This window comes from Emydura macquarii, unplaced genomic scaffold (genome assembly GCF_026122565.2).
Source record: "Emydura macquarii macquarii isolate MOO-44397 ecotype Brisbane River unplaced genomic scaffold, CSIRO-AGI_Emac_v2 contig_2636, whole genome shotgun sequence".
Lineage (NCBI taxonomy): Eukaryota > Metazoa > Chordata > Testudines > Chelidae > Emydura > Emydura macquarii.
The window spans coordinates 16,189,140-16,211,374 of record NW_027132773.1 but is presented as its reverse complement, the minus strand read 5'-3'; the positions used below and the strand labels follow the sequence as shown (position 1 = coordinate 16,211,374).

At 40.2% G+C, this 22,235-nt stretch overlaps 1 protein-coding gene across 1 annotated transcript in view; it reads left to right on the top strand.

Annotated features, from left to right (window-relative positions):
• DOCK4 (dedicator of cytokinesis 4) overlaps nucleotides 1–22,235 on the top strand; it is a 373,592-nt gene that overhangs the window by 318,721 nt on the left and 32,636 nt on the right. The window contains exons 35-39 of the mRNA XM_067564219.1: nucleotides 989–1,049; nucleotides 5,943–6,036; nucleotides 16,820–16,968; nucleotides 18,259–18,345; nucleotides 19,473–19,577. Of these exons, the coding sequence (XP_067420320.1) occupies nucleotides 989–1,049; nucleotides 5,943–6,036; nucleotides 16,820–16,968; nucleotides 18,259–18,345; nucleotides 19,473–19,577 (496 nt within the window). The remainder of the gene's footprint in view (nucleotides 1–988; nucleotides 1,050–5,942; nucleotides 6,037–16,819; nucleotides 16,969–18,258; nucleotides 18,346–19,472; nucleotides 19,578–22,235) is intronic.

Genomic DNA, 22,235 nt, shown 5'->3' with positions numbered 1-22,235 from the left:
GCAACCAAAAGTCATCATCTAACAGCTGTTTCACAGACAATGTGAAATTGTTATTAATATTATTTCAGTAATGGCTAGAGATATCATCCAAGATTAGGCCCATTGTGGTATACAATATAGATAAATATAACAAGAGACAGTTCTTAGTTGATGAGTTTATAATCTGAATAGACAGCACAGACAAAGTAGGGAGAAAGGAAGTATCATCACCCTCATTTTTATAGATAGGGAACTGAGGCACAAAGGATAACTTGCCCAAGATCACACAGGAAGTCTGTGACAGAACCAGTAATTGAACCCAAATCTCTTGAGTCTCCAGTGTCTTAACCTCCAGACCCTATGGGTTGAAATTGTCTTTCCAGACCCTAAGGACAGGTGCACGCATCAAAATCTATCACGGCTGTAATCTTCTTTGCAGTTTCAGAGAAGAGCTGAAGGATTTAGTTGGCATGGAGACTGAACTCTTAACTTCTAAAGGAATGCCAGTGCTACACCTCTTCTCTGGATAAATAGAACTTCAATCTCCAGGGTTGTCAGTCCAGCACATTTCAAGACACTGCATTCACTGACAGCTCTAAAAAGAATATCTCTCACTATTAAGCAATTAACTGATATACACATGAATGTTTAAAAGTCACATAAATCTTTTATTTTCTTAGCAACTGAGTATGGGTAATTTCCATCATTTTAATGCAAGGCTGCCATACTGACACTGGTTTTTTTTTCATGTGCTGTCATTAGTGCCCCTATGTAGCTTTATCTTAACTTTTGATCTAGAGTTGGCTATTCAGCCTCTCCAAGCAGGCAGTAGGAGACATGAGTTCACACACATCTTTATCTGCTTTCTGGGCAGTGCAGAATGGCCTGAGGCTAAATTGTTTTAATTAATACTCAATTCTGTTTTATAAAATGTGTTCCTAATTCAGAGGGGAAAACTGTATTGTCACCCAGTGCAAATGTTCTAACTTTTGTTACATTTTATTTTTAGGGACTGCATGAAAATGGGAGAAGTGGATGGTAAAAAGATTGGCTGCACCGTTAGCCTGTTGGTTTGTATCATAATCTTTATCTCTTTTATCACTCAAGAAATTAACATTCCATAGTAAAAAAAATCTGTATATTTGTATAAGTATATTTTTACTGACCTGCTTCTCAGTGCCCAGTGCTCTCCAAATTGTAGGCTTAATTAATGCCAGTGAATTCACAAAGTGCATTTATACCATCAAATATGGGTTACATTTAAATGCATACTGTTACAGTTCATAATAATATAATTGATGATATGACTACAAGATGCTGATATGATACAATAGCTAGAGCCTGATAGAATAGGGTGAAGTTGGTACAGTTTTCTTGTGCTTTTCCCTCAATATTCATAATTGGGCTGTGATAATACACCTAGAATCAGCTCATAGGAGTTTAATAAATCTTACTATGAGATAACTTTCACAGAAAATTCAAACCAAAGATTTGTACATTCCTGCAACTCTGACTAGTTTCTATGGTTTGTTTAAAAAATACACAACAGGAACTCACCCGGATTCTCACCTCTGTCCTCTCCTTTTCCTAAACACAGGCCTCAGCTATTCTTATCTATTAGAAATACCTTTTGAGGAGTTGAGCCACCTATTCCCCTGTCAGTAGAATTAGAAAATGTTCCTCTGTGCCTGCTGTTGTCTCTTCTTTGTCTCCTTTTAGAGTTGAGAGACACTCCCCACCGTCCAGTACCCCAAGAATGTACTGTGCAAATTGTGAATCCCTATTAATATTTTTTATTAATTATTCCCTATTAGTGAGATGAGTTTTGATCCTAGGCCAACATTCATAGAAAGGCTTTGAACTTCTGAAAACCTCAGAAAGTTTCAAGTTTTGTTAAGAAACCATGCAACTGTGCTGTTTTAAATGGTAATTTAGAATTATAGAGCACAAAAACTAATCTAATTATTAGTTATTCCTGTAGAAGTTTTTGAAGGATAAAAGACTTCTTCTATGCAAGCACAATACTTTCCAAATAGGAACAATATATGTAACTTGATTATGGGATAACTGGCTTACTAGCAAGTTACCCGGCATGGTTTAAAAGGAAGTAAAAACATTTGGTTGTTTGTATTCTAAAGCCAATTTTTGCTACTAAAAAACAACTCATAATTTGTATAAAATGATCACACACAAAAATAGAGCACAACAAACATGGAATATTCTAACAACATCCTTAATGGGATTTCCCAAACTTTGATGATCTCCTGTCAGGCTAAGAAATATTCTGTGATTCCTTTTACCAGCACAACTAAGCCTTACCATCAGAAGGTAAAACTATGTATCCCCATACCACAGAAAAAAAATAATTTTAGAATGTGAAAAGTGAACTTTAATTATACAGAAAGTACACAAATTTTAAAACACTGTTCAGTATGATGGATGAGCCTATCGTGTTCTAAGAAGATGCTCCACACAAGGTTAAACTAGGGGAATACATTGACTTCAATCATTATCAGTCAAGGGAGGCAATGATACTTCATTTTTATTGACACAATTGAAAATAAACCTGACTTGCAAAAACAAGATGGTGGAAATGGCATGGAAACTGAGCTTTCAGAGCTTCCACAACTAAACCTAGGTGCTACACATCCAGAGAAACAACCAAAATCTGCTGAGTTCCTGCCTAGAGAAAGTCCATTGCAGGGTCTTGTCACAGGAAAGATCTGACATTTTGCCTTGCAGTGACACAGTCAGTGCTGCCATGTCAGTTGTACCTTGGATGAAGGAGTTAGTAATCCACTTTTTCCCCCCTAGGGGTCATCTGGATCTGAAGTTTGCTAAGATGCGGATGGTTCTTGAACAGCTGCTCCATTCCCTTTGTGAATGGTGAAACAAAGAAACAACTACAAGTTTCTTTTTTGTGCCCAGGAAGGCCAATTTCTAAGTTTCTGATGAATGTTTCCACCCTAATGTGCAGAATATTTTTATTCCAACCACAGAGAAGATTTCAGCTTGCTTAGGTGCCCTAAGATGTCAGCTCAACAGACTAGCATTCTGCACAAGATGAATTTCTGAAGATTGCTGATCATTCATGGGAAGCCTGCACTTCTAATTTGAATTTGAAAAGTCAAATAGTTCCTTAGCTGCATGAGAGCCACCCCACTTCAGCTTGGAAGAGGAGTTGCTGGTGAAAGAAATTCATGTCAACCACAGAACAATGCAAAAAGTCACAAATTTACTGGATGGCCTTTAATGAAGCTTGCACCTTTAACAGTTTCATGAAGGTTTTGGTATATGTTTTCAAAGATTATCTTAGTAGGAAGACTGTGACTGATATACAAAATTGTAAAGCCATGAGTCATTAAGTGCAGTGTTTTGGATTCATGTGACCAGACTACTATTATTAAATGTCACTGACTTGATAATTATCCATATAGATTGTAATACACCATTCCCACTGAATGTGGAAATTTTGGACTGCTTCCTAAAATGTCTCAAATTACCATTCTCCTTTAGAGCATACTGTCATAGCTTTACAGCACAGCAAGTCGTCTTCAGCAGAATCATCAGTCATATCTGACAAAACCTAGGAGCTGTGTCACACCAGACACAAGTTGAATTGCTAAGTGCTGATTTTTTAAAGGACTTGCTCTCAGACATCCTGAGCCATGTCACTAATATGGGACACAAAAATAGTGTTATTTGACAAAAGTATTGTTTTCAATTTGGTAGGTGCTTTGGGCCCTATGAATTTTGAAACCATGTCTACAGTGCAGGGAATTACAAAATTTTCTGCAAGGGTATGTGCTTTACACTGTCATGTGATTCATAGAGATATCACCTGAAAAGGACATTTATGTTGTCATTGCTACTTTGAAAAAGAGATGTTCAGTTTTTCAAACTGCCAAGTTTTCTCTGGGGAAAAAATCCCTATTAATGGATGTCTAATTCCTAAATGTTACCTTCTTTTAAGGTATTGTACTCTTCGCAGACTGTACATTATGGCTTAGAATCATTTGATGAAAAAACATGTAGCATATTTCTCATTGTATTTACACACATTCTTTTTTATTTTTTGAGCTGTTATTGCAGCTATTTGCCACTGTTCATTCCACAGAATGTTCTGTCTCCAATCAGAAATGAGCTTCAACAAAGACTTGAGGAACTTATGCAATACAGGCATGTGAGGAGCAGCAAAGCCCTTAGTCTTTAGAAAGTAGAGCCAGTCTGATAGTCCAGTTAAGTGTCACATCCTGTCATGATCTGCATGCATGGATATTTGCACTTCATTGTTCTCGTAATAACATTTTTTAATGGGATTGGTGCTGTTTTGCACTCCAGGCAGGTACAACTGAAATATTTTCTTTTTCATATTTTAGCAGGTGCTCCAGCAGCCTGCTGCACCGCTAGTTGCACTTCTCAGATAATAGTAATATGGTGGCCTTGAATGAACATGACATTGCAGAGCTCATATTGTGTCTCCATTGTTTATCAGTTTAAAAATATACACTTATTTTTGTAATCTTTGACATTTTCTCTGACTTCCTACAGCAACTTCCCCTGAGGTTCTTTCACAATGCTTCCCTGTCTTCCTCACTCTAGTGATTGTAACCCACAGTTAGGGAATCTGTGGTCTAGAACAAGAACATCCACAGTTTATTCCAACAGAAGGGCACAACTTGCCAAGAGTCCAAAATAGGTATACAATAACCTGGAACTGATCAAAGTGTTAATATGGAGGGGCACCCTGCAGCGTCAAGATTGTAGCATGTAGTGATCTGTCTTGATCTGAGCAGACCAGTTACAAAATTAAGCATTGCATGCTAGAGACCTATATGTGCATGTCCTGCAATTCTATCTTTAAGATGACAGCATTTGCGGCCTATGGCACTATTCTCCTACTGCTGACCTTGGAATACCTGATTTAGGGCCTGTACTACTCTGACAAACAGAATTAAATATTGAACATCATGGACTAAAGTTTCAAAGTTGCATGCAGGACTTTATTCGTGTGACACTCATGTAAATCACTAAGAGTGACACCTCTAAAAATCCCCGGTAACTCTCAAAACCTGATTCCACATCAAGGGCCCCAAATGGGGGGCAAAAAAGGTATACTTTACTGGGGCCTGGAGGCCCTGGGGGGCCCGGCCTAGGCTGCAACCCCCATTACGGGAGGGAGCCCATGTTAAAAGTTTGTACTGGGCCTGAAAAAATTATGCTTGGGCCCTGTCCACATCATTCAATATAAGTTCAAAATAGAACTTTTTATATATTTAAGACATGGTTTGCAATAGTCATGCATCAGTTACCAGTTTTCTAAGCATAAGTCACAGCTGAAGAAATCACACTTTCATTCAGGGTTATTTTGTTATAACACTTGAATAGTTCTTTGCAGTGTAGTCAAAGTCATCCTGGCATTGTACTATCACAAAATGAAGGGTAGATATACAGAAGAGTAGATATTTTGTTAAAATATGAATATAAAAGCCAGAGTGCTTTCAGTTTAAATCAATAAGAGCTTTCAATGAGACATTAAATGGCTTCAGGGTGGCTTGATAGAAGTACAGTACATTTTAGATGGCTGACTTGGTATTTTTGAGTAAAACAAGTCAAATAGATAAAACATTCATGGGATTTTCGTTCTATCAGATTCTGCATCTTGTTCAGGAGAATAAAAATATTCTGGACATTTTGACTGTTCTCAATAAAATGTAAGAGGCCTATTTATAAGGGACTACGTGCCCTGCTATATGTACTGACCTTCCTAGCTTGACCTTGTAAACATGCAGCTTCTTGAAACTTACATGTATTTCTGCAACATTACATTTGATGTGTATGTTGTGTACACACATGGCCACACTTAACAATTACTTCCAACAACAATTTTCAGCTATTTATTCTACTATTTTACGTCATCACAAACATTTTGTTTGACCACCTATCATACATTTTTATTGCAGAATTTTTATAAGACTGAACTGAATAAGGAAGAGATGTATATTCGCTATATCCATAAGCTCTATGACCTGCATCTGAAAGCACAAAACTTCACAGGTAATTGTTGTTACATGCAACCTAGAAAAAATATTTAGGATTAGATTGTGACTTATACCTTTCGCAGTCATAGTGAGGTCACAGGCAATAAGAAACCACCTTTAACCCCTGTGAACGTCACCCAGATCTTAAATCCAGGCAAGTAGAATATGAGGGGCTACTCTCTGGCTTGCTTTCTCCCCAAAGCAGGTGGGCAGAGAATTTGCAGAACCTTGGTTCTATTTCACCCACTTTCATTACTTGCTGTCCAGAGTAGCTATGCTACATGGAGTGGACAGTAATTTACTGCTGATATAAGACAGCAATAAATTTATTACTCTTCCCCACCCAGGATCAAGGAGGAATGAAAGAAGGAATTGTGACTAAGCCATTCTCTCTGATTCACAATGCATCCTGGTACCATTGCTGGGTTGATGTGGCTTACACCCCACCTCATACTGTGTCCCCAGTCACAGTTTCGCCCATATTGATACACAAAACTGACTTTGACGTTAAATGAGGCAAATCCTGGTTTTGCATTCTTTCCGTTTAATAGTTTCAAAAGAGTGAAGGGTGCGCTTGTCAAATCAAATGTGTTTCTGCACTGATGTTGAATTACCAGGGCTGTTGAACCTTCACATGTTTCTGTCATGAATGAAGAGTGGAAATAACAAAGTTTTATTTCTTGTTCAGATGGAGTCTTTTGAGCCAATAGAACTAGGCCCTGGTCTACACTTACCTGGAGATTCAGCAGCAGTTGACAGGAGTTACGCAAGCCACGCAGAGTAGCTTGCGTAACTCCCGTCAACTGCTGTACTTCCGTTCTGTGCAGTGTCTTCACTGCACTGTGCCACTTGAGGAGGTGGTTTTACTACGTCAGCTTCCTGATCAATTGAGCGGGTCTACGCTGACTGCTCAATCGATCCAGAAATATCGATCTGACAGCAGTGCCTTTGCCGCCATCAGTGTAGACATACCTTAGGACATGTATTTCCAGCTGAAGTCTATGCACTGCTGTGATTCCATGTGAATAAGGAAAAATGGGGACATTTTGTGTTCTTAAAATATTTAAATTGGTTGTAAAACACAGAGAGAGAGTTTGGATTTTCTCCGAGTGGTGTATTGCCCACTGTTTGACACAATTCTTTCATCCATAGATTTTAAGGCCAGAAGGACCATTAGATCTAGTCTGACTTCCAATACGTCTATCACAGGCCATAGAATTTTACCCAGGAAATTGATCTTAGGTTCCAGTTCATAATGCAGTTATGTGGTCACTTCAGTGATCTGTGTTTATTTTCTTAAAACCACTACATAATTATATGCTAGAATCTAAACTTCTTCCAATGCTTGCTCATGTCCATTCTGTGTCAGGAGTGTATGCACCAGAGGCTCTGGTGCTGGAGATTTTTTCCCTCAACAGTATCCATAGGGCTGGCTCTAGTGCCCCCTGGGGTCACGTGCACATGTGCCAGTATAAGGGGCACTCAGTCTCCCTCCCCCCACTTGATGGTGCTGGAATGTCTTCTTGCTTTGGCAAGCTTTTCTAAACCATTGGTTCTTTCTTGTAGTAATAGTGTACATGGTTAAAAGTTAGTTAGTTAGTTTATCTCTTAGTTTACCTGTTATATCGTAGATACTACCCCACTGGGGACATAGCCCCAGTGACTGGGCATGCCCAGGTCTCTCGGCTTCAAACCTTGGGCGTCATTCAAGAAGCCTATGCCAGTGAATGACCCTCAGCAGAACTGCCAGAAGTGCCTGGGAGACATTCACATGCGAGACAGTGCAGGATGTGTAAAGGGTTCAGACCTCACATTAAAAAAGAACGGGACATTAGACTGAGAGTACTTCTAGTGGAGTCATCTCTTAGACTGGCCTCAGAGCTGGGCTGCTCAGACTTGGCACTGAGTACACTGGCATCAGTGCGAGGCGCCCCTTTGGCACCGAGTTCCTCTCAGCACTGGTCACTATGCCCAGTGCCTAAGAAGCACAGGAAGACACACACCGGCAGAGGGCGCTCACTGACACCAAAAAGGGATAAAAGGGGCACAGGAGACATAGCGAGACCCATACAGGGCCACTCATCTTCACTGGGACTGAGGTCGGCAGCAGCCTGACCCCTTAGATTTCCCAGCCCAATCCCGGACCCGCTGCTGACTCCAGGGCACCCAGCACCTTACAGTGCCATCCACAGCCGAGGCATTGCAAGCGGCCAAGGAACTCCTGTCAATTCCCATGCCGCTGATGCCTCGAGAAGGGAAACTCCTACACTGTGTGTCAGTTGACTGCGGGGCCATCCAGAGGCAAGTCTTCAATGGGGCCTCCACAGCAATCTCTGACACCAAGACGTTGCTCCTCAGCCCCATGCGTGTCATCAATGCCTCGCCAGCAGTCACCAAACCCCCGGCACTGGTCCCTAGAGCTGCATCACTGACAGTTTGACTCATGGCTCACAATACCAGTCCTCGGAGTCACGGCACCAGTCCCCAAAACACCGATGCCGATTTCTGGAATTTTGGCACCGGTTCCTGTCTCACCAATATCGGTCATCAGAAGACAGCCACCAGTCTCCAGACACCAAGACACCACTCCACATGGTGCAGTGGGGAAGAGGAGGTAACATCGGCGCTAATGTGGTCACCAAGAGAGGACTCCTCAGACTCAGAAGAGGATGAAGTGCCCCTGCCCAAGAGACAGATGGCCACTGCAACAGCTGCGGCCTTCCCCATGGGGCCCCCTACGCGAGCTTGGCCACAGGGACAATAGCCCATGCCATGGCAGTTTTGGAACCGGTGGCCGTTTCCCCCTGGGCCAGGGTCACACATACAGTATTTGCTCTCAGGGGCTTCAGAGAGGCAGTCAATAGCAGCCACTCGCCCAGCACCTGACTTAGACCAAGATGCTGAGGCTTTTGCAGTAGCCCCAGAAGTGGATACTTCAGCTAGGGAGGAAGAGCTCACCCCTCCACCCTTGCTGGCATTGTCCTCCTCCTCACTGCAGACCCAACAATTCTCCCAAGTCCTTGGTGATGCAGAGCTCAGTCTTGGGCACAGGGCTTAGCAGCAAGTGAGCTGTGTCTGTCTCCTTCTCTTGCTCTTGCACAACTGAGCTGCAGGACCTGCCTTTTTAATTTCCTTTCCTACCTTTCTGCTTCCAGTGAGGTGGGGATTGATTCCTCCCTGTCAATCTTGGAGAGAGGCTATGCCCCCTCACTATACCCACCTATGTCTGGTGCTGCAGTCTCAACCCTCAACCACAGCCTAGGCCATATGGTGCATGCACACAGCTAGTCCAATGTACTAGCTACACTTCATCCTCTTCAAAAGTGGCTGAAGTTGGTCTATCATCTGATTCATGGACAGGCTGGTCTGACTCCCCTTACTGATCCTGGACTCTTTATGGTGGCAGATGATTCAGGACAATGTGTGCCAGGGCATTCCTTTTGCTCAGTCCCTACCAACCAAGACTGTTGTCACCAATTCCTCCTTAATAGGTTGTGGAGTACATTTGGGATCACTGAAAGTTCAAAGTCTGTTGACAGAACAAGAAGCTTCTGTGCATATCAATGTCCTGTAGCTTCATGCCATCTACAATGCTTTTAGACCTTTCAGGATCACATCAGGGGCTCAGTGGTTCTGTTATTCACCGACAATACCATTGCAATTTATTATGTGAACAGACAGGAGGGAGAACACTCCCAACATGCTGTATAAGGAGGCAATCAGATTATGGCAGTTTTGCAATAGGGAAGACATTACCCACATGGCCAGTCACTTACCTGGGATCCAGAATCACCTGTCAGATCCACCTCAGAAGACATTTCTCCCTGAATCATGAATGGTCCCTGAAGACCAGCATCTTGCAGTCCATCTTTGCAGTTTGGGGCATTCCAACAATTGACCTGATTGCCCTGAGAGAAAATAAGAAATGCCATCTGTTTTGTTTTTGTGGAGGGATCTGTATTCAGGCTCATTGACTAATGCTTTTCACCTGAGCTGGGAATCATCCCTCCTGTATACTTTTCTCCAATTCCAATCATCCCACAGCTCATCCTCAACCTGAAACTGGACCATGCCAAGCTCATTCTCATTGCTCCATCATGTCCAAAACAATGTTAATTCTTGGACCTCCTCACATTATCGGTTTGGTTTACCATATCCCTTCCTGTTCATCTGGACCGCCTCACTCAATATCATGGTTAGATTTTGCATCTAGCACTCAGTCTCTGCATCTCTCAGCCTGGATGATGCATGGTTAGATGAGGAAGAGGAACAATATTCGCAGGTGATCCAGCAAATCTTGCTTAATAGTAGGAAGCCCTCCACCAGAGTGGCCTATTCAGCCAAGTGGAAGTGATTCTTGATATGGTCATTAGCCTGTGGAGTCCAACCAAAGCTAGCTTGCATCCAGAACATCTAGGAATGCCTGTTACACCCTGAATCTTCTGATCTTGCACTAATGCATTGAGAGTTCATCTGGCAGCAATTTCAGCATTTCATTCGTACATCCGTGCGAAGTTGGTGTTTTTAAACTCGATGGCAGTGAGGTTCTTGAAAGGAGTCACTAATCTCCACCCGCTGGTTAAAAAGAGCCAGTACCTTTGTGGGACCTTAATATTGTCTTAGTGGTTCTTGTGGGACCTCTGTTTGAACCTCTGGCAACTTCTTTCTCCCTTCTGTGCCAGAAAGCAGCCTTCCTTATGGCAACATCTGCAAGGACAGTGAGGGAGTTGTAGGCTTTGGATGGCGGAGCCCCCATACATGCAGTTTTCTAGAATCAAAGTAACCCTGCGGTGGCACTCTAAGTTTTTATCCAAAGTGGTTTCCCAGTTTCACTTGAACCAGGCTATATGTTTAGCAGTGTGTTCTCCCCTAACCTGCATTCAACCCCAGAAGAACAATGTCTCCATAGATTGGATGTTAAGTGATGTTTAGCTTTTCATCGGGAGAGGACCAAATCTTTCCGCTCCTCATCTTGTTGTTTCACTTGCAGACCAAATGAAGGGTCAAGTGGTCTCTTCACAGACAGACTTCAGCTGGATAACTTCCTGTATCATGATAGCCTAGAAAGTAGCCCTGGCTATGATGTGTGAGCTCATTCCAAAAGAGCCCAGGTGACACTGACTGCATTTCTAAGTGAAATTCCCATACTGAACATTTGCAGGGCTGCCGCTTGGTCCTTTGCACGTACTTTTACTAACCACTATGCCATTATTACTGTGTCCAGGTCAAATGGCAAACTTTGGGAAGGCAGTCATTCTTTAAATAGACTCTGAGCCCCGTCTTCTACAAGTCCTGCTTGTGAGTCACCTAAGTAGAATACACAGCTGCATGTATTGAAAGAAGAAATAAGTTACCTATCTGTAACTGTTATTCTGTGATGCAGACATGTATTCCAGGACTGACCCTCAGTCCCTTCTGAATCAGAGTCTATACTTCTGATATTCGATGTGAAGGGACAGAGGTGGTCAGTGTAGTGTCACCCTTATAAGGCCACAAGTTGTGCTAGGGCCATAGAGCCTGAGCACTGCCCCTGCAGGTACTGCTAGGCAAAAGTCTCAGGCTCTGGTGTTCTGGGCATGCACACACCTAAGTAGAATAAGCATCTGCATCGCATCTCGAAGAACAACAGTTGCAGGTAGGTAACCATTTTTTTTCAATTACCTCACTCCAAATTTAATGTCACATTAGCCTTTGTCCAAAATGTAGACAGAAATAGGAGATCAATCACCTTCCCTGAATCAAAATACTTTTGGTTTGTAAAATCCCAAACTGACCTTCTGCCAGATGGGTACCAGAGGCCTCAACCCAGCTGATACCTACTCAGCCAAAAAAACTCCAGCTTTTCTCCAGTGACTTACACATTGTAATTATGAGTGTTCAATAAACTCTGCAATATATTAAAAAGTCATTAGGAGACCAGGGGGACGTGATGGAGTAGTGAACAGGGTACATAGTGCTTGGACCGCCCAAGATACAAAGGAGAGAGGATTTCTTTAATTCCACCATACCTGTCTGGTCTCTATATGCCAGTGAAAATGAGGTAGGATCAGAGGCTAAAATAGGAAAAGAACAAGTTAAAAATTACTTAGACAAGTTAGACGTATTCAAGTTGCCAGGGCCTGATGAAATAATTCCTAGAATACTTAGGGAGCTGACTGAGAAGATATCTGAGCTATTAGCCGTTGTTTTTGAAAAGTCATGGAAGACAGAAGAGCTTCCAAAGGACTGGAAAAGGGCAAATATAGAAAAAAAGGACAATCTAGAAAAAGAGGAATAAGGACATTACATACCAGTCATCTTAACTTCAGTACCCGGAAAGATAATGGAGAAAACTGATGAACCAATCAGTTTGCAAAAACCTAGAAGATAATAAAGTGATAAGTAACAGTCTGCATGGATTTGTCAAAAACAAATCATGTCAGACCAACCTGATAGCTTTCGTTGACAGGGTAACAAGCCTTATGGATGGGGGCGGGGGAAGTGGTAGATGTGTTGTATCATGACTTACTGTCTCGCTTGACCCCTCATAAATAAACTAGGGAAATACAACCTAGATGGAGCTAATATATGGTGAGTGCATAACTGGTTGTAAAACTGTTCCCAGAGAGTAGTTATCAATGGTTCAGAGTCAAGATGGAAGGACATATCAAGTGTGGTCTCGCAGGGATCAGTTCTGGCTCTGGTTCTATTCAATATCTTCATCAATGATTTAGATAATGGCACAGAGAGTAGACTTACAAAGTTTGTGGATGGTACCCAGCTGGGAAGTGTTGCAAGTGCTTTGGAGGATAGGATTAAAATTCAAAATGATCTGGACAAACTGGATAAATGGTCTGAAGTAAATAGGATAAAATTCAATAAGGATAAATGCCTGAAAATGCATCCATTTAGGAAGGAACAATCAGTTGCACACATACAAAATGGGAAATGACTGACTACAAAAGAGTACTGCAGAAAGGGATCTGGGGGTCATAGTGAATCACAAGCTAAATATGAGTCAACAGTGTAACACTGTTGCAAAATGCAAACATTATTCTGGGATGTATTAGCAGGAGTGTTGTAAGCAAGACACAAGAAATAATTCTTCTGCTCTATTCCATGCTGATTAGGCTGCAACTGGAGTATTGTGTCCAGTTCTGGATGCCACATTTCAGGAAAGATGTGCACAAATTGGAGAAAGTCCAGAGAAGAGCAACAAAAATGATTAAAGGTCTAGAAAACATGACCTATGAGGGAAGATTGAAAAAAACTGGGTTTGTTTAGTCTGGAGAACAGAGGACAGAAAGGGGGCGTAAGTTTTCAAGTACATAAAAGGTAGTTACAAAGAGGAGGGAGAAAAATTGTTCTCCTTAACCTTTGAGGATAGGACAAAAAGCAATAAGCTTAAATTGCAGCAAGAGCTGTTTAGGTTGGACATTAGGAAAAACTTCCTAATTGTCAGAGTAGATAAGCACTGGAATAAATTGCCTAGGAAGGTTGTGGAATCTCCATCATTGGCGATTTTTAAGAGCAGGTTAGAAAAAAACCTGTCAGATAATCTAGATAATACTTAGTCTGCCATAAGTGCAGCAGCAGGGGACTGGATTAGATGACCTCTTGAGGTCCCTTTCAGTCCTACAATTCTATGATTCTATGCTTAATATGTCAGAGAACTGGGAGGTTGTATTGAGAAGGAGAGAGTTTTTGGTGACATTGCTGAATAAATTCAAGGATCTTCACATATAATTTGGGCATAATGAGCAATTTGGAACATGGCTTTGATTATTACTAGGGCAAAATGGTTGCCACAGCTATGATTTTTGTGACACAAATTGTGACTTTTAGGTTTTTACGTAACAGGTTTTAATAACAGACTGAGCAAGGCATATCAGAGGACCTTTACACACTAGTTTCTGTATGTGTGTCCAGCATAGTCTGAGCACTGATTGCGGCCTGGTTTTTTAATGTTTTTAAACTATTCATTTCTTATTTTTAAGCAATATTTTGCTCAAAATAATGCTTCCATGACACTTTTGCATTTTTCAACACATTTATTTATTTACTTTTTTTATTCTTTCATTCATTCATTTGTTTATTTATTATGGTTTTTACATCCATGATAAAATCCATGACTCTTGCTTTTTTTTTTTTGCCATGACACTCAGTCTTACTTAGTACTTCCTGATTAAGGAGGAATTGGCCCCCATCCATGACAAAGAATAGAAACAGTCCTTACACTGAAAAACAGAGGTCCATCTAATCCAGTGTTTCTCAACCTGGGGGTTGTGACAGTTTTAGAGGGGTCGCAAGTGCAGAGCTCGTATTGGGCGTGGCAAGAAAGGCAATTGCCTGGAGCCACAGGGGCGCCATGAAACTAAGTTACATGCCTCAGCCCTGTGGGGGTGGGACTCAGGCTTCAGGGGTACAGTAGTTTGGAAAGGTTAAGAACCACTGATCTAATCCATGCCTTTGCCTTACAATTTGCTGTTCAGTGAAAAGAACACATATAAAAAGGTTAGTTTAATCTTGACCCTTGTCAATTGCTTGGGTACAGGAAGTAAAGTTCACTCTGTTACCCGCACTCCAGTGTTACACTTTTATTTCATCTAACTGTATCATTTTGTTCCAGGGATACAGGCAGCTTTCTCTTAAACTCATTTATTTTATCTGTCTTCACAATATGATTTACAAGACTGGTTCATGTTCTAATAATTCTTTAGGCCTTTTTAAATCTAATATCTAGCCTAAATCTTTCCTTTCACTGCTTCCAATCATGGCTATACATTTAATCCCCTTGTGTGTAGAACATGTAATATCCTAGTACCTTGTGTGTCCCCTTCAGAGACCTCAAAACTGGAATGAGATAACCTTTCAGTTTCCATTTAATATATCTCAGAAGTGTTTAACTTTTTGAACCTTTCCTCTTCACATAGATTTTCCCTATCATAAATCAACCCCTCCTGTTTGCTTTCTTTTAGTGTATGGGGAATTTATACAGACATCTGCCAGTGGTTATAACAAGTTACTTATATACAATACATTATGTCTAAGAGCTTGCAAATATCTATTTGTGCTACAGAAAACTTCCAAAGCTAAGTCATTGCATGACAGAAATTGAAAAGGAAGGAACACTAAGAAATTTTCTTTGTAGTACATATTTAGATTTAGTTGTCTATTACCAATAAATAAGTCAAGCTCTATCAATCTTATAGCAATTAATTATAAATAAAATTATAGAAAAGTATGTTAGACATCTTAAATATAAAATTACACACAAAAAACTATATTAAAATAACATTATTTAAGTTGCAAAGACAAGCACTCAAAAGTTAGGAAATGCTAGAATTAAGGTTGTCTGTGACTCAATCATTACTTTCCAAATCCTATAGTTTTCTACATTTCACAACCCTGATGCATTTCCAGAGCATGGTCCACTTGTACGCTGAATGAGGCAGTGGAAAAAATAACATGTGATCGTGTAATTAAAGACTGTATCATAATGCATACATACAAGAAGGCCAAATTAAGATAGCACAGGCAACTTTAATTCTGGCATATCCTAACTTTTGAGTGTTTGACTTTGCAACCTAAATAATATTCTTTTAACACAGTTTGTGTGCGTGTGCGTGTGCGTGTGCATGTGTGATTTTCTGGTTTTTAAAAAAGCAAACTGAAAAAACAGATTCCACCATAAAGAATCATGCTGACCCCTACATGGATCAACAGCAGGGTTAGAACCTTTAGATCACAGTGCAGGTCTCTGTCACTGGAATTAACAGAGTATCTGATAGCAGAAATAAATTGTCATCCTCTATGTGGACAAGCAGTATAGGGGGATGAGAGATTTTGCCAGAGGGTTTCACTGATATTTCAGTCCCTGTACCAGTTCTATCTCCTTACCCCAGCTCCTCGTGCCAGCATCCTCACCCCCACCTTTAGTCCCAGTTTCCTTGCCTAGACAGTGTCAGTTTTTGCCCCCCCATCTTGCTTTCCAATCTTTGACACACCCTCTCCACACATCACTTCCCAGTCAGTTCCTCTTCTGTGTCCCTCCAGGTCCCAGTCTCAGTCTTCTTGCACAGCCAATCCCACTATCCTTTGTCCTCCACTATCCTGGCTCCTAGTCTTTCCCTTCTCTCCCCAGGCTCCTTGACCCAGTTTCCCTGCTCTCAGTCCAGGTGCCTGGCAGCAGGCAGGATTAGCAATTGCAGGGAAAGTCCACCTTTACAGGAGCTTTCCCAGTGCAAATGGACTCTTTGGAGAAATTAGATGCTAAACTCTAACAAGTCTCTACTGAGCATGTGCAATCTGGGAGTTTTCAATATTTTATAGTTTGGCCAGTTTTTAATGGGAATGGCAAAAGGCACATATCCAACACAAAGGCCCACCCCTCTGCCAAATTTCAAGTCCCTGCTCCAAAGCATAGAAGATCTACAGCTTCTCAGCAAAACAGTAGTAAGAACTTTTTTATCATGGGCAAAACAACATCATTTTCCCTAATCTCATTCTCCATAATGGTTGGACCATTTTTGCTGAAACTTACAAAAATATTCAGCCAGAGGCAGACACCCAGCATTTCACCCCAAGTAGTTAAAGTACAGAAAATGTATAAGCAACTGAAAACAGCATATTATCATAGGAAATGTAGAGCAACCTTGTGCTACCAGTTCCACCTATGATGATATAGATAAATTAATTGTTCTATACAGAGGTATACCTTTTTTAGGGTGTTTTGGTAGGTACTGCTTTAAGTAACACGTGTTTTAAAGTATTTTATATTTTTCATGTTTACATATAATGCTTTGTAACTTATCTGACAGAGGCTGCCTATACACTGTTGCTGTATGATGAGCTATTAGAATGGTCTGACCGGCCATTGAGAGAATTTCTAAACTATCCCATGCAAACAGAGTGGCAACGCAAAGAGTATCTTCACCTTACAATCATCCAGAACTTTGATAGGGGAAAGGTAAGTAGGTTTGATTATTGATTTTATCATGAACAGTTATTAGGATTGTAAAATCACCTCCAGTTTTGCAGTGTTTATTTTTTATATCCAGGGAAGTGACTACCAATTAAAAGTTATCATTTGCCATACATTTGCCATAAATTAGCACACAAAAGTGTCTAAAATATGAGTGATTAGGACTTGCATAGTTCAACTGCAAGTCTTAGAGCACTTTACAAAAGATAGCATCATTTTCCCCATTTTACGGATGGGGAAACTGAGGCACATAAGGACAGAAACATGCTGAATTCACACAAATCAGTAACTGAGTTGGTAATAAAACCCAGGTCTTAGGCTTATGCTCTATCTATCAAACAATGCTGGCTCTCTTGAATAGTAACTGCAGTGGCAGTAATACTAATACTAATAATATCTCAGATGCTGCTGTTGGTAAGTTTTAATGGTGACCATAGTAAGCTGCCATTATTCAGAAATATTACCCCACATTAGGCAGGAAGCACTGAAGATTGGTCTGAAAACTGGCACAAATACTGGCTGCCAATATTATCTGGTTTAAAATTATACTCTCTGCTTAATCTATAATTAAATCTCTCTCCTCTATAATGGATACACAAATAAAGATAGATACACTGTAATTTTATGTAACTGGTGTAATATACATGTAAACTTTTGTAAGTTGCAGAATTAAAACTAATATTGAAAGCTGGCTAGCAATGAGTAAGAAGCGATATAACTCATTTAAAGATACTCTGAACTTGGAAATTGAAAACTGATTTTCAACCAGATTGTCCCCCCTGACTCCAAAAAAGGAGGGAATATTTATCCTAATTTTTCCACTTTTTTATATGTAAAATACATTTTATATAGGAACATATAACCAGTCGAATAAAAATCCCATGTGCAGTGCTGGAGATGATTAATATCACTTCATTCATGATCTCTACCTTCTTCAGTGGCACAGTTTCTTGTTGCTAATGGCTACTTTTATCTACTAACTCTGGAAATATACGTTTTGTTTAGTCAAGGAGTTTTGCCCTTATCAAGATAGTGCAGACAGTGGGTATTATGTTCAAGTGTTTTCAGTAACTGGGAGTGCAGTTCAGTCAGCCTACAAAGAAGGAGCTTTAATAACATATTGTGAATTGTCTCAGAATAGCTGTTGTCTGCCTTACATTGTTTGCTACTGGGAAATTGTAGCAATAATAGAAGATACTTGGAAAACTATTTGAAATTGCCACAAAGCATGATTCCTCTCTCTTTTGAGCATTTCTATAACCTCTTTGTCTACAGTGCTGGGAGAATGGCATTATCTTATGCAGGAAGATTGCAGAGCAGTACGAGAACTATTATGATTACAGAAATCTCAGCAAGATGAGGGTAATGTACCTGTACATCCAGAATAAGGAGCTACCTTTTGATTAGACTTTAACAAAATGATTCTGAGGATATTAAATTTGCCCTTGTAAGCTTAATATGACTTGTATGCAATCCTTACCTTTCACTCTTATTTGTTTCCTATAATGTATATATTGTATAAAGTATTCCAGGATATATGTAGAACAGTAAATGGATAGATTTGCAATGCTTCCATTTTGTGCAGTCACCCAGTTGGACTGCTGCAAAAAAAATTTAACACACAAGTGACTACAAAGCTGTACTTTTGTTCTGTTCATATTTCTAGCTAAGACTATTCACAATTGCTCCACAGGTGTGTGGATTAGTTCTGGTTGCATTTCCTGCAGAGTCTTCAATATGAGCAAATTAACAAAATTGTATCAATAATTAACTAATGTTGATCCATTTCTTTTTATCACTATTTGTAAAATATTGACAGAGAATATGTCTCCTAAATCCCATCAAGAAAAACAGGAGGCTTTGAAACCTTCACTTTTGCCAATATTTTGAGTGAAACAACTATCATATACATTGATCAAAGAAAGGATTGTCATTAATTTTCTATGCTAGAATTTTCAAAGGAGCCCAAGGAAGTTAGGAACTCAGTTTCTATTGACATTACATTGGATTTGGGCACCTAGCTCCCTTAGGTAGGATTCTTTGAAAACCTGAAACCTTAATGCCCTATGCTCATGGAACTGTCCATGTTATGGCTAAATACTTGAGTAAAAAGCAGAATATTTGGGACTATATTTCAAATTGAGTGAGTGTGGGTGTGGTGTTGGTGTGTTATGTAATAAGAATGGAGATGGTAAATGTGAAAGATTAAAGAAGAAAAACATGCACATCTTTATTATGCTAAGAGATTTGTGTGTTGTGATTTCTCACCCCAAAACAACCAACCAAAGAAACAAAAGGTAATATTTTTTTCTTCCTAAGTGAAAATAACATCACAAAAATTCTTGGAAGCTTTCAGTCTACTATCAAAAAGTCATATATTGCTTATTAGTACTGCGGTGTGATTCTAATACCCTGAGGCACTGAGCAGCTGCTTCTCTGTATGGGCTTTAAGTATAAAACATGTTTTTCTTCTTCTCAAACTTATTTAGATGACGGAAGCCTCTTTATATGATAAAATAATGGATCAACAGCGTTTGGAGCCAGAGTTTTTCAGAGTTGGATTTTATGGGAAAAAGTTTCCATTTTTCTTAAGAGTGAGTAAATTCAAAGTCAGTTTGATGCACCAATTCTATCCGTCATGGTTACATTCATCATCTCTTTCCCTACTTGAGAATTTGATCATGTATGATGAATTCTTCCCATGTAGGAGATGGAAAACTCTAAGAGTTTTGTCTAATGGAGTAGCCTCCTAATATTCCTTTAGAGAAGGGGTAGGTTTGTTCCCACAGAATGGACAATAGCTCCAGTCCTCCAAAACCACACGTCTTGAGCTCCAGATTTGTCTCAGCATACAAATGGGAGATCAGGCCTCTGCTATAGGCTACCCCTTCCCTCCTAGGGGAGCAACACTCCCTCAGGAAACATACTTTCATTCTGTTTCTCCTGGTGGCTGCCCAGAAACCTGTTAGTGTGTGTTGGGGAGGGGGTCTGCTGGGCAAAGGGGCAATCAAGGAAAGTAATCAACACCACCCCTTTACCAAGTACAGACAATGGATAACTTTATCAAAGGTACCTAAGTCTCATTTTTTAAAAGTGGCTTAGATACTTAGGGTTCTAAATCCCATTGACTTTTAATGAGACAAAGGCTCCTAAGTGCCTGAGGCTATGTCTACACTGACGGCGGCAAAGTCGCCGCCATCAGATCGACTTATCTGGATCAATTGAGTGGTCAGTGAAGACCCGCTCAGTTGATCGAGAAGTCAGTGCTGTTAATCCACCCCCGCAAGTGGTGTAGCGCTGCATCAACGGGAACCGTGTTCCCGTCGGCGCAATGCAGTGAAGACGGCGTGCAGAAGAGAAGCACAGCAGTCGGCGGGAATTACGCAAGTTTTCTCCGTAGTTTGCGTAATTCCCGTTGACTGCTGCCGAATCGCCGGGATAAGTGTAGACCAAGCCTCAGTCACTCTTGAAAATGGAACTTAGGTGACTTTGAACATTTTTATCCTAATTCTCCCCTTGTGCTGACCCTCTGTGCTGACTGGCACCTTTGAGGCAGAGCAAAGACTCCATCTGGTCTCCCCAACCTGTATCTCATGGAGCCTGCTCCTCTTTATTCCCCCACCCACACACTCAAACAGAGCAGTGAGCTGGGTAGCCAGCAGGAGGAAGGAGCAGGAAAGAACTTATTGGCCTATGCAGACTGGAAGGGGAGGTCACAGTCTTCTTTTCAGTAAGTATAGTATGAAATGCCTTCCCCTTAAAGAGGTGAAACAAAACACATCTAATGGGTATATGTCATTTTTTTTATTACTACTTGGTTCAAGCCATCCTCACAAACCTATTTGAAAATCTCAGGTTATAAAAAATTTAAGGTTTGGGAAATTGGCAAAGTTTGTCAATTGGTAGAATAAATCTTACTGAAAAAGTCACTGCACAATAGATATTCAGTTGTTACTGATCCATACATTTGTCTCTGCCTTTTTAATATACTTTTCCCTGTGAGTTAATTGCAAATAACGCTGCTAAGGAACAGAGAACAGTGTTAGTCTCTGTTGGTTTTCCAAGCTTGGTTTTCAGGACTTTACTGTTTATATCTGCCTCAAATTTTTTAAGGCAAGTGGCTTGTTAATTATTGTAGTGAAAGCCCTAGCTATGTTTGCTGTGGAAAGGGATTCACTTTTTCAAAAGTAAATATCCTCAGCTATTATTTGTATTTGCACTCAAAGAATATCAGAGATGATTTCACCTACAGCAATTCACAAGAAAGTCTGGGGCTCTCAGATGCATACGATATCTCTGTTTGTGTTCTCATGATTTTACAGAGATAATTATCATTTTTACCAAACCCTACTGTACAAAACCACTGCTAAAATATACATAAATCAAATTAATTTATTTAACATTATCATTTGGGAAATGGTGAATGTGCACATTTACTCCATAATAAGTTGGATAAAATTCTATAATATATAAAAAGATGAGGCCCTGTCTGAAGTCAAACTGACCAGGGGTATAGGAAGCTGATGAAGAATGAGTATTTCCATAGCATTTGCCGCTATCTGCACAACCATTGTAAACAATCAGTGCTACATTGGGAATTCCACCTCCTGGCATCCAGTGGTTGATGTGAGGTTCATGTTGCACATGCAGATATTGAAGAAAGCCAAGTTGAATTGGTGGTACAGGGGAACAATGAACAGTCATGTGGAAGATTCAAAGTTAGAGCAGGCTCAGTTACCCCCATTCTCTCTTTCCCCTAAGACAATGCAGGCAGTATATATCAGACTGATGATGTGTGCAATCTTTAGAGGGAAAGGCAATAAGGATGCATTTTGAAGGTTTCTTATGCATTCCCTTTCTCCAAGGTGCATATCTATAAAGCAAAATTTTGGAGTAACAAGCAAAAAGATTGTAGCACACCTCACCAAGGACTTATGAATCTCCTGTTGCCTTCACCATCCATTACTTTTCATTATCCTTGCATACTTTCAGTTACTAAAAACAATTTTTGCCTTGCAGATAACTGTTTACAGAAATATGTAATGATTAGATTTTACAGAATGCCTCAAGCAATAAAATGTATTTTATATGGTACAATTAGATTTGCTTTCTTTTTGGCTAAATCACTTTTTTTCCCCGTATTTGATTTCTGCCTTTGCCTTTTGTTACTTATCTTTTTCTTTGTTCAAATAATGCAATGACCATTCCCCAAACCCTCTTTTAAAAGTATGTGTCCTGATTTATTTAATGGT